The sequence below is a fragment of the Saccoglossus kowalevskii genome, chromosome 14, assembly GCF_978046115.1.
Source record: "Saccoglossus kowalevskii chromosome 14, keSacKowa6.1, whole genome shotgun sequence".
Lineage (NCBI taxonomy): Eukaryota > Metazoa > Hemichordata > Enteropneusta > Harrimaniidae > Saccoglossus > Saccoglossus kowalevskii.
Genome location: NC_140654.1, coordinates 37181036 through 37194343, shown reverse-complemented (window position 1 = coordinate 37194343; position 13308 = coordinate 37181036). Strand labels below are relative to the sequence as shown.

The 13308-nt window shown below is 36.4% G+C and overlaps 1 protein-coding gene across 2 annotated transcripts in view; it reads left to right on the top strand.

Annotated features, from left to right (window-relative positions):
* Positions 1-13308, top strand: part of LOC102810194 (uncharacterized) — a 148714-nt gene that overhangs the window by 72751 nt on the left and 62655 nt on the right. For both annotated transcript variants that reach the window (XM_085508192.1, XM_085508191.1), the window contains 5 exons: positions 1854-2019; positions 2310-2545; positions 2748-2840; positions 3574-3675; positions 4020-4148. In XM_085508192.1, coding sequence (XP_085364318.1) covers positions 1854-2019; positions 2310-2545; positions 2748-2840; positions 3574-3675; positions 4020-4148 — 726 coding nt within the window. The remainder of the gene's footprint in view (positions 1-1853; positions 2020-2309; positions 2546-2747; positions 2841-3573; positions 3676-4019; positions 4149-13308) is intronic.

Sequence of the window (13308 nt, the reverse complement as noted above, 5' to 3'; positions counted from 1 at the left end):
TATATGCAATGCTGTATTAAGGTTTTATGCAATGCTGTATTAAGGTGTTTATGCAATACTCTCTCAATATGTATATGTAATACTGTATTAAGGTTTATATTCAATGCTGTATTAAGGTGTGTATGCAATACTGTTAACAGTATTAAGGTTTTATGCAATGCTGTATTATGGTGTGTATGCAATACTGTATTAAGGTGTGTATGCAATGCTGTATTAAGGTGTGTATGCAATTCTGTATTAAGGTTTATATGCAATGCTGTATTAAAGTGTATATGCAATGCTGTATTAAGGTATGAATGCAATGCTGTCTTAAGGTTTATATTCAATGCTGTATTAAGGTTTATATGCAATACTGTATTAAAGTGTATATGCAATTCTGTATTAAGGTTTATATTCAATACTTATTAAGTTGTGTATGCAACGCTGTATTAAGGTTTATATGCAATGCTGTATTAAGGTTTTTATGCAATGCTGTATTAAGGTGTATATGCAATGCTGTATTATGGTGTGTATGCAATGCTGTATTAAGGTTTATATGCAATGCTGTATTAAGGTTTATATACAATGCTGTATTAAGGTTTATATGCAATGCTGTATTAAGTTTTTATGCAATGCTGTATTAAGGGGTATATGCAATGCTGTATTATGGTGTGTATGCAATGCTGTATTAATGTTTATATGCAATGCTGTATTAAGGTTTATATGCAATGCTGTATTAAGGTTTATTTGCAATGCTTTATTACGGTTTATATGCAATGTTGTATTAAGGTTTATATGCAATGCTGTATTAAGGTGTGTATGCAATACTGTCTCAATATGTATATGTAATACTGTATTAAGGTTTATATTCAATGCTTTATTAAGGTGTGTATGCAATGCTGTATTAAGGTGTGTATGCAATACTGTATTAAGGTGTGTATGCAATGCTGTATTAAGGTGTGTATGCAATTCTGTATTAAGGTTTATATGCAATGCTGTATTAAGGTGTGAATGCAATGCTGTATTAAGGTGTGTATGCAATGCTGTATTAAGGTTTATATGCAATGCTTTATTAAGGTTTATATGCAATGCTATATTAAGATGTATATGCAATGCTGTATTAAGGTTTATATGCAATGCTGTATTAAGGTTTATATGCAATGCTGTATTAAGGTGTGTATGCAATACTGTATTAAGGTGTGTATGCAATATTGTATTAAGGTGTGTATGCAATATTGTATTAAGGTGTGTATGCAATTCTGTATTAAGGTTTATATGCAATGCTGTATTAAGGTGTGAATGCAATGCTGTATTAAGGTGTGTATGCAATGCTGTATTAAGGTTTATATGCAATGCTTTATTAAGGTTTATATGTAATGCTATATTAAGATGTATATGCAATGCTGTATTAAGGTTTATATGCAATGCTGTATTAAGGTTTATATGCAATGCTGTATTAAGGTGTGTATGCAATACTGTATTAAGGTGTGTATGCAATATTGTATTAAGGTGTGTATGCAATATTGTATTAAGGTGTGTATGCAATATTGTATTAAGGTGTGTATGCAATATTGTATTAAGGTGTGTATGCAATATTGTATTAAGGTGTGTATGCAATATTGTATTAAGGTGTGTATGCAATATTGTATTAAGGTGTGTATGCAATATTGTATTAAGGTGTGTGTGCAATATTGTATTAAGGTGTGTATGCAATATTGTATTAAGGTGTGTATGCAATATTGTATAAAGGTGTGTATGCAATACTGTATTAAGGTTTCTATGCAATGCAATTTCTTAATACAATGTTTGTAGTCATTGTCATGCACAGTAATATTTATGTGTCATTGGTGAATGGAAATGTATTATATTTCTAGATTGTGAATCACAGATTACGATTCAAAAGACATCCATGCATGAATCACAGCTTGTTTGAATTATTAATGACTTGTATGGACAATGATCCTCTGAGACGACCTGACATGGTGACTATTCACAGAAGACTTGATGAAATAACTGACAATACCAATACATATCCTTCAGGTAAGGATTCTCTGAGTCAACCTGACATGGTGACCTTTCTTCATAAGGCATCATGATTGGTCAAGTTATTTTTAAAGGCAACATGATTGGTCAAGTTATTTTTAAAGGCATCATGATTGGTGAAGTTATTTGTAAAGGCATGATGATTGGTCAAGTTATTTTTGAAGACATATTTGAAATTTACAAATTAAGTCCTCTAAATGTTGCAAAATTGGCATGCCTAAATGAAGTTCACTGTATCTCAATCAAATTGATATGTCAAAGTTAATTTTACTGTTCATTTATTATAGAGACTACTGACCAACATCACCATGGTCACAGTGATGATGAATATGTGTACTGCACAAAAAACAATCAAAAGAATCCATCACATTGTAAAGATGTAGATTCTCATATCCAAGGTTTGGAATTAACAAAAAATAGAAGAGAATCACCATATAAGGAAGTAGAATTGCCATATAAGGAATTAGACTTACCATATAAGCTTAAAGGTCTAGAAACATTATACAGAAAATCATATCACATGGTAAGGATCACATACTGATAGAACCTGTCATGGTATAGTGCTTAGTCTGAATGGCTCAGTTCACTGTTCATTGTAAACTTTAAACGTACAGTAGTACATTTGGGAAGGTATCTAATAGGTTCATAACACTTGTTGGCTATGATTGTTCCTGTTAAAAAAGCCAAGAGTAACTGAGTATGCTATATATTTTTGTTACATACAGACTTCACATCCGCCTCCACCAGATTTGCTACCCACAGGACATCATACTAGGGCATTACTAATAAAAGAAGACATTGTTGATATAGACCATATAGTAAGTCATTTAGTACTTGTATATTAATAATAGTATATAACAAGCTCTTCTTGGCATTTTAAGCCCAACATAACTAGAAATAGTGCAAGCTGTTCAATAGACTTAACAACTAGGAATACAATGTATAAAATGACACTACGGTATATATATGTGAAATGCCAAGTAATACAAGGAAAATGAAGTGATACACAGCTTTGAATTAAATTTGTTGTATGCTTATTCGTGCAGGCTTTTATTTCTAATATGACATTGAAATGACAGATCATAAAACAATGAAATAATTTCACTGCTTCAATATTTAATTGAAAAAATGCAAATATAGAGAAAAAACACAAGAAAAATTGCTAGGATTTTTTTATTGGTCACACCAAATATTTATAATAATAATTTTATTAACAATATTCATTTTAAATTGAATATATTTGAAACATTGTAAAAAATGTAAACAATGTGTGTCACTGAATGTGAAAGATGCACACACAACCATTGTACTTGTACAGTAAACTATTCTATAGAGTTACGGTCAATTCTGGCCTTGGGTTGGGCACCACATGTATGAAGTATGGTGGTATTTACATGCCCTGGGACGTTTTTGTTTATTTTTACATAGAGTCTAAATATCTTTTGTTGTTACTGGCATTACTGTGATTGCTTGGGTTTTTAATCATATTTGACTGTATCCAACAAGAGCTAATAATATGCATGTAAAGTATATCATCTTTGTCATTTCTAGATTATGAAACAAGATAAATTAGAGTGTGATGAGAAGTCATTGACCCCAGAAGACAAGCCAGAAGTATTTGGCCAGGTTATTGAAAATTCTATGGATACAACGGTATGTCATCATGGTAACCATTCTCTCCAGAGTAAAGTTTGACTATATATTATGTGTATGTTTGAAATCCATCATGTTGATTAACATTTTTCAATTTGACAAGCATCAAGTATGAAATATAGTACATGTCTCATTTTACCATTAAACAGTCTGTTTATGATATAGTCATGTTATTATCAGAAACACTTCAGTTAAATATAATAATTGCAATGATTGACTTTATACCCCAAAACTTGTAGTTTTTAATTGAAATTAGGGTTTATGTTGGGAGTATTGATTCACAGAATTATATATGAAGTATGTTGACTGCAATAAAAACTCAGTCTCCATGTAATTTATTGCAGCCCAATTGTTTATCAGAGAAACTACCTGATGGCATGGGAGACTTCTATCTCCAAGATGTCATGCCAAGCATAAACTGTTGTACATATGTGACCGAGGTCAAAGGTCTTATGTATGAAAGAAAATATCTGGTAAGTATTCTGGAATACTATGGAAGTCAATGTTATTTCCCATGACAGACCTTATTAGTTTCGTTCGGACGTAGTCCGAAAACGGGGACTTATATTTTGCCCTGTGTGCGTCCTTGCGTCCGTGAGCACCTGTATCTCGAACATGCATGGACCGGTTAAGTTCAATCTTCACTCGTACATCACACATTATATGGGACATATGCACATGTATTTTTTTCATGATCCGATTAACAATAGCTGAATAGCGGCCATTTTAAGGCCGAAAATGCATCAAAATCGCACATTTTCACCATTCTGGACCCGGATCTCAGTTATGCATGGACGATTTTGTTCAAATTTGGTACTTACATTAAACATAATAGGACCTTGATGCACGTCATTTTTTACTCCTGTGTGCGAAGCACAAAAAGGGAGTCTTTGCAGTATAGTGTGTCTGTCTGTGTGTGTGTGTGTGTGTGTGTGTGTGTCTGTGTGTGTGTGTGTCTGTTCCATCGATATCTCAAGAACCAATGTTTGGATTTCAATGAAACTTGGTATATAGCTTGTCTGGGGCAATGCGCAGATTTGATTAGTTTTTGGTTGACATCCATGTATATTAATGAGCTCATCTGCATTATAATGTGTGAATTTTAAGCTATTTCAGTTATATCTCAAGAAGCATTAAAACAATTTTTATATAACTTTGTAAGAATGTTACTAATGATTGGCTGCTGCAATTCATTGTTTTATTTTACATTTTAATTAAAATTCAGCATTTTTTATTATTTTTTTTTTAAATTTTGTTCTGCCCAATTGCATGAATACAACTAATAGGAATCAGTGAGTGGACTAATTTGCATAATGTTGCGCATGCGTATTCTATTTTTTATGACCAGCAATTTATGATGATGTCAGCCATTTTGTTATTTCCAGTGTGTTGTACAAAAACGAAGCAAACGCCCAGGAGATGACATGTGTCTAGTTTACATTATGAAAAGGTCTAAGAAATTACATGTATGATTTTCTATTATCGTATAAGTAAATAAATAAATAAGTAATTGAACACATATATAACCTCAATGACTGTGAAACGAATTACTGTGCAAGCTAGTTTACATTCACGTGTGGTCACAGTCCCTCTATAGGGGCTGTGGTGTGGTGTACAATTACATTCAAGCCACGGGACATTGAAACCTGTGTGAGCCCAGTCAAGAAAATAATGAATGTGAGATTCATCCTCGCCAAAACCATGGCAGTGTTGAAGATATGAAAATGGTTGGTAGGCTCGATTTCATGGTAAAATGTTGTGTAAATTCGCTGTACTTGTGAATCCTGATTTGTCATCGTAATAATAATAATATACTTTATTGATATTGTATCCTTTATAGGATCTTGAGTTAAATTACAATAAAGTGTGGATGAAAAACAAAACAAGAAAGACAATAAGATAAAATATCATAAAAATGATAACAGAAAAAAAAAACCTTGCAGATATGCCTTGATATTAATATTGTTGTTTATTTGGACGCGAGAACAAATATGGTGACCTCCAGCATCAATGTAGTTGTTGTATCAAGTCGCTGCCGTAAGGAGATATTTCCTTTGTATCGCTTACCCACATTGTATTGTACTTCTTTCATTTTCTTTACACATTTGGAAACTTGCATGGTGCACTTTTACCCCCACCCTCCCCATGGGATGTTAATGTGTGTTGATGACTACTGCGTTGTGTAAGGGCTTCTCGTACGTAAAATGGGGCACATTCCCAGTAAAAATATCTATTTACACAGAGCTGACAAAATTCGCCTACATGTGTAAATATATGTTGGGATTTGGAGAGAAAAAAACTCGTAAAACATACTGAACAACTGTGATCAATTTTGGTGCCGATTGTTGGTGTGCTGATCAGCATGTCGGATTATTTCGTTTCGTTCTTCGTGTGGGAAATAACAAAATCATTAGCTCTAAGTCGGCTGGTTTACCTTATTTTTGTGTCGGAGTACCCTGTACAAATGAAATGAATCGACATGCGATGATTACCAAAACAATTTGACAATCGGTGTCTCGTTTGTTCACCGCCCCCCCCCCCCCCAACACGGTGATTTGTTATGAGGGGTATTTTTTCCCGGCCCTTTTCGTCGGAAACTACGAATTCATTGGCTCTATATCCTAGTTTACTTTAGTTGTTTCATCCGAGTATTCTGTACATTGATTTTACCTAGCAAAGGAAACAATCGGTGTGTGGCTTCGTTATATTTACACTATTGCAACACCTTATGTGGGCCCCCAGCTTGGGCCTCGTGTTTCACTATTTTTTTCATTGAATATTACACAGCACGATATCACTCAAATCAGAAGGCACATTTATTGCTCGAGTTCCTATTAAGTTAAGCCATGGAGCAAAAAAAGAAAATTGGTTAAGCTGAATACCATGCTTCATGTGGAATGTATAGACCGTGATGTCGGCATTAACTACTGGATGCACAGTGGAAAATACTGGGGCAACGCCACGCTGACCGGCGTCTCCTGCTTGGTAAAAAAACATGCGGGACTGGGTGCAGGGTTTTAAGCCGTCGTAGATGTTTTCGAAACGAAAATTAGCGAATAGGTTTTGTTTCGAGCCACTAAAAATGTCCTGTGTGTATTTTGGTTGGTACTCATCGCATGCGCTTATTTTAGATAGATCTAAAACGGAAGCGAGTACAACGTGAACAGTGTCTTTGCTGCGTCGGTAAACAACTCCACTTTACTGAGTGTCGGCCATGCCGTTCAAGAACAACACAATACTACGCATGCGTACAACATTAACATAATCATGTCAAAGGTTAAATATATAAAACTACGGTATCTGAATACCACTTGTTACATCCTTTCTTCTTTATGAAATAAGTGATAAGTCAATATTCTTGTAGGGTTATAATATTCCTACTGAATCCTAAATCTAGTGTTCTTACTAAATCTCAAAACTAGTGTTCTTACTGAATCTCAAAACTAGTGTTCTTACTGAATCTCAAAACTAGTGTTCTTACTGAATCTCGAAACTAGGGTTTCTTAATTTTCGATATAGACTTTCAGGTATGCAGGTTTTCTAACAATTCTACCTGATCGTGTCTTAATCTCTGATTGGTCATTATTCACTGGCAATTCCGTATGTTTCTGTTGATTTTCTCTCGCTTGTGGTGGTCGGGAAATTTCTGAGTAGACATCACTTGTGTTTGGATGGTATGTTTCTGATGTCTTCCGCAGGTGTCTGCGGTTTCTGCGATATGTTCTGCCTTCTTCTGTTGTCACTTCAAATGATCTTATGTTGACCTGGCGATCTACTTGTGCTTTTTTCCATACTTTATCTGATTTGTTGTAAGGCATCATTCTCACAGTATCTCCTTGGTCAAGTGTTGCTAGGTCTTTGGCATCCTTGTTGTAGTAATATGCTTGTCTATCCTTATTCTTCTTTATTTCCTGACTCACTCTCTGGTTAATTGCTGGATTGAGGAGTTTGTCAATGATGGGTAATAATGTTTTGGTTCGCCTATTCATCAGTCGTTGTGCTGGGCTTGTAGTCATGCCTTGAGTTGGTGTGTTTCTGAAGTCAAGTATTCCGAGGTATGGGTCTGTTCCTGCTAGTTTCGATTTTCTCATTATGCTCTTTGCTGATTTCACAGCATTTTCTACTTTCCCATTACTTTGTGGATAGCTTTGGGATGATGTAATGTGTTTAAAGTTCCAAGCCTTGCTAAATTTCTCAAATTCCTCTGATCCTTCCTGTGGTCCGTTGTCTGAAATACAAATGTCTGGTATTCCATGACGGGCAAAGTGAGCTTTGAGCTTTCTGATGATGGTCTTTGTGGTCTGTGTTGGGTAGGTAGTCTACTTCCCAAAAGTTGGAGAAATAATCTACTGTGACCAGGTAGTCATTTCCATCAAATACGAATTGGACAATTCCAACTTTGGCCCATGGTCTGACTGGGACCTCATGTGTGATCAAAGTCTCCTTTTGTTGCCGCGTTCCAAACGTATGACACACGTCACATTTGTCAAGGTAGTCTTTGATTTCTGCATTCATTCCAGGCCAATATAAGCATTCTCTTGCTCTTCGGAGACATCCCTCTGTTCCAAGATGTGATGAGTGGACACGTTTAAGCATGTCATGTCTAAGTGACTTGGGGATTATAGCTCGCTCTCCTCTGAATATTATGCTATCTTGGACACTGAGTTCATGTCGAACCTGGAAATATGGTGTTAGTGCTACTGGCATCTCAGCCTTGGTTTCTGGAAACCCATTTTGAATCATACTTTTCAAGAGCTGTAGGCTCTGATCGCTTTCTGTGTGTGTCTTGATGTCCTGACATCTTGGCTGTGAGAGGGGCAGACTCTGTACCATGTTGACTGACTCTATTTCCACTTGCGGATTTTTTGGTGGCTGATCTGTCAAATATGCTCGGCTCAGTGTGTCAGCCAGATACATTTTCTTCCCTGGGTGATATACTAAGTTAATGTCATATTGTTGCAATCTTAGTAACCTTCTCTGTAATCGCTTTGGTGTGCTATGCAGTGGTTTCTTTATGATAACTTCTAAAGGCTTATGATCAGACTGTACTGTGACCTCTCTGCCGTAAGTATACTGGTGGAACTTTTCCACTCCGAACACAACAGCTAACATCTCTTTTTCAATCTGAGCATATCGCTTCTCAGTGTCTGTCAGGGCTCAGCTCGCGAATGCTACTGGCTGACCTTTCTGTGTCAATGCTGCGCCTAGTCCTGCTTCTGATGCATCTACTTGTAATGTAAGTTCTTCTTTTTCATCATAGTACTTCAGCACAGTATGGTCACTAACTAGCTGTTTGATTCTTTCCATGGCTTTGTCGTGTATTTCCAACCAACACCACTCAGTTCCTTTCAGCGTTAGATCTCTAAGTGGTTTGCATTCTTCACTTAGTTTTGGTATGAATTTGCTTAGGTAGTTTACAAAGCCTATGAATCTCTGTACTCCCGCTACATCTTCAGGATTTTCCATTTGCCTCACTGCCTCAACCTTCTTCGGATCTGGTAGGAGTCCTTTTTCTGAGATGATGTGACCAATATATGGAACTTCGCTTAATCTGAGCTTGATTTTCTCTTTGTTGAGTTTCAAGTTGCGTTCTCTGCAACGTTTCATCAAGGCTTTCAACTTGATGTCATGATCTGCAGTGGCTTGTTCAACCGTATCTCCAACTCCATAGATCAATATGTCGTCCACTATGGACTTGACTCCTGGAAGACCCTCAATGGCTTGATCTTGCCGACGTTGGTATTCCTCTGGTGCAGTTGAAATACCAAAGAGCATTTGTAACCAACGGTAACGGCCAAAAGGTGTGTTGAAGGTGGTCAGATAAGAGCTCTCTTCATCAAGTTCTATGTGCCAAAATCCATTCTTGGCATCCAATACCGTGAACACCTTTGCATTATCCAAATCGGGCAGTATATCATCTATGGTTGGCATTGGATAATGACTTCTCTGGAGGGCAGTATTCAGGTCTCTGGGATCTATGCAGATTCTAATTTTGTCTGGTCTCACGACTGCCACTAAGCTTGAAACCCATGGTGTAGGTTTTGTTACTTGAGCTAAAATGTTTTCATTCACAAGCTCGTCCAGTTTCTTCTTCATTGGACCTTTGACGGCTACTGGCATTTTCCTGGGTGCATGTACAACTGGCTTTACATTTGGGTCTATTTTCAAATGGTACTTCCCTTCAAGTAATCCAGTTCCTTCAAAAACGTCGGGATATTCATTTAGAAGTTGTGCTGGTGTAATTGGCTGTACACCCTGATTAGTCACCACTGCTTGCGCCTGACTTGACTTTTCTTCACTTTTGTCATTTACGGCGTGTATCTGGTCATAGTTGATCTTTACTAAACCCATTTGCTGTATTGCTCTGCTTCCGAGCAGTGGGGTACTTTGCTCATCATCCATGACTACAAATGGTGCTAAATACTTTTTCCCATTTCTCGGGTTTATCATTTTCACTTTGGTATGTCCCAATGGCTTCAATGTTGCTTTGTTGTACATGATCAGTAACTTTCCAGAATCCGTGATTTCATAATCATTGATCTTGCTTAAGCATGATTTAGGAATTATGTTGCATGTTGCTCCCAAATCTAGTTGAAACTTCACAGGGTGTTTGTCTATATTCATTGTAGCAAACACTTGTTTCGCGTAAGGGCTTTCTGTTACCTTGTTCACCTCTTCACTTTCAGCTAATGTTATTGACTGGATTTCTTCATAATTGTCATCGTCACTGTTGTCTTCCATATCTTCTGCCAAACAGTGAACCTTTTTCTGCCTTTGGTTTCTTTTCAAACAACATTTAGAGAAATGATTCATTTTCTTGCAGTAGAGACATTTCTTGCCATATGCTGGGCATTTCTCTTTGCTCCTCTCGTATTTTGTTCCACAGTATTTGCAAGTAACTGTGTCTTGTGCTTGTTTCCACTGCAGTTTCTTAAATCTATGTTGCTGCTGTTTCACTGCCATAACCATTGCTGGGGCCTCCAATGTTTTAATCTGCTCTTTGGATATTTCTGCAGCTTTGCATGTCTGTATGCATTTAGTGAGGTCCAGGAATATAAGAGAATGCTTATATTGGCCTGGAATGAATGCAGAAATCAAAGACTACATTGACAAATGTGACGTGTGTCATACGTTTGGAACACGGCAACAAAAGGAGACTTTGATCACACATGAGGTCCCAGTCAGATTCCCTCAGCAGTCTTTCTCCGAGTCTGGAGTCATTTATCCCACAAACTATTCTGTCTCTAATTAGTGATTCTTGTAGAGTCAGAAAATTGCATGTTGCAGCTAGGATTTTCAGATCTGTGACATATTTGTCCAGTGGTTCATTTGGCTCCTGGTTACGAGTGAAGAACTTGTAGCGTTCCACAGTTTCATTTGTCTTAGGGTTGCAGTAGCTGTCAAAAGCTTTTATTATTTCATCCAGCTTCCTGTCCTTTTCATCTCCAGTAAGTTGCATGGTTTCATAAATCTCTCTACCTTCTCTGCCAATAAGGTATAGGAAAAGCTTGCATTTCTGGCTTTCCTGTTTACCTGCCATTGCTAAATCCACATACAGCAGTAATTCTTCTTTCCATCTTTTCCAAACTAAAGATAGATTTTTTGCATTCACATCAAGCGTGTCTGGTGCTCTAAGGTGCTCCATAATGCATTAATACTTTCAACTGTATCAAGAATTACTTCAAAATTGCTGGAATGCAACTTTCTGTGAATTATTATTGTACTTCTGGGACACTGTATTTTCTTGCACAATGATTGCTGTTGTGAGCTACTGTAGCTCGCCACATACACGTGTAACAGGTGATTTCTGTGCTTTCCGTGCAATGTTCACAAAGATATATAGCTTCCAAATGTCCCAAATTTAATCACAACGATGCTATGTGCAATCGGCACTGTTCTGTATGAGGCTCGTTTACTCACAGTTTTCTGTTACCATGCCGTAATCACGCACATTATTATCGAACGGACGGCGAACTGCAAGCTGTTTCTTTCTCTGTCTTTTAATTTTCAGTTCTTTTCCAGTCCGCCACTTCTGACACCATGTTCCAAGATCGCTTATTTTAGATAGATCTTGGACAAAAACGGAAGCGAGTACAACGTGAACAGTGTCTTTGCTGCGTCGGTAAACAACTACACTTTACTGAGTGTCGGCCATGCTGTTCAAGAACAACACAATACTACGCATGCGTACAACATTAACATAATCATGTCAAAGGTTAAATATATAAAACTACGGTATCTGAATACCACTTGTTACAGCGACGTGCCCCAGATAGTGTCAATTTATACGCAGTAACAAATATAAGACGCGTTGTTGATTACTTTGAATTTTATGTACCGAGAAGTCTGTCGTAAATTATTATTTGTTATGGTACTGAGCTGTACGATGGTTGTAATTTTACCATGTCGATTTTCGGGATATACAAACCAATCAAAGGGACTCTAAAGATTGTGATGCCTTCTTTATTTATATACGTAACTGAAAATAAATAAATATAATATTTATTGACACACATATATATATTGATATTAAGATAGTGGTTTGAATTTTAGATATTTAGATTGTGATTGTTTGTCAGAAATTTACATAGTTGTTCTTGCTACTTTACGTTTTCCGTGTTAACTAAATTTCTAAAATATTTTTAAATGCTCTATAAGTTTATTTTGGGCATTTATTTGTTCACTATTTTCGTTGCATTTCATTTCCCCCCAATGTTTTATGAATTATTTCAGTTTTCTTTTTAATGTTTCAATTTTGTGTAAACTTTTTATGCATATTTTTAAGTAGGCTTATTATAGGTATATGATGTCTATGTGTGTAGATCACTACTGGTGGCTCCTTATTTAATAGATTATTCATAATTTGTTTATCATTTTCAAATATTCCCGAATATTACATCATGATCCCTATTCCTTCAGCACACGGGAGTTCTTTCTAAGCTTTCTTTGATTTTTTTTGGATCGGGTTTGAAATGGCCGACTAGCGGCCATTTTTTTTAAAAAAAATTCAGTTCTGGATCCGTATCTGAGACATGCCTGGATTGATCGAGTTCAAACTTCACACACACAAGGTACATCATGTCACAAATATGTATGTGCATTTGTTTCATGATCTCATTAACGATAGCCAAATGGCAACCGCTTTAAGGCCGAAAATGCATTGAAATCGCACATTTTCACCATTCCGGACCTGGATCTCAGTTATGCATGGACAGATTTTGTTCAAATTTGGTACATACATTAAACATAATGATGCAGTTCATTTTTTTTTTTTTGGATCGGGTTTGAAATGGCCGACTGGCGGCCATTTTGTTTTAAAGAATTCAGTTCTGGATCCGTGTCCGAGACATGTCTGGATTGATCAAGTTCAAACTTCACACACACATGGTACATCATGTGCATTTGTTTCATGATCCGCTTAAAAATAGCTGAATGATGGCCATTTAAAGGCCGAAAATGCATCAAAATCACGTATTTTCACAATACCAGAACCGGATCTCAGTCATGCACGAATGGATTTTGTTCAGATTTAGTGCATATATTAAACATAATACAAGCTTGATGCACACCAATTTTTCTTCAGATCAAGTTCAAAATGGCCGACTGGTGGCCATTTTGTTTTAAAGAATTTAG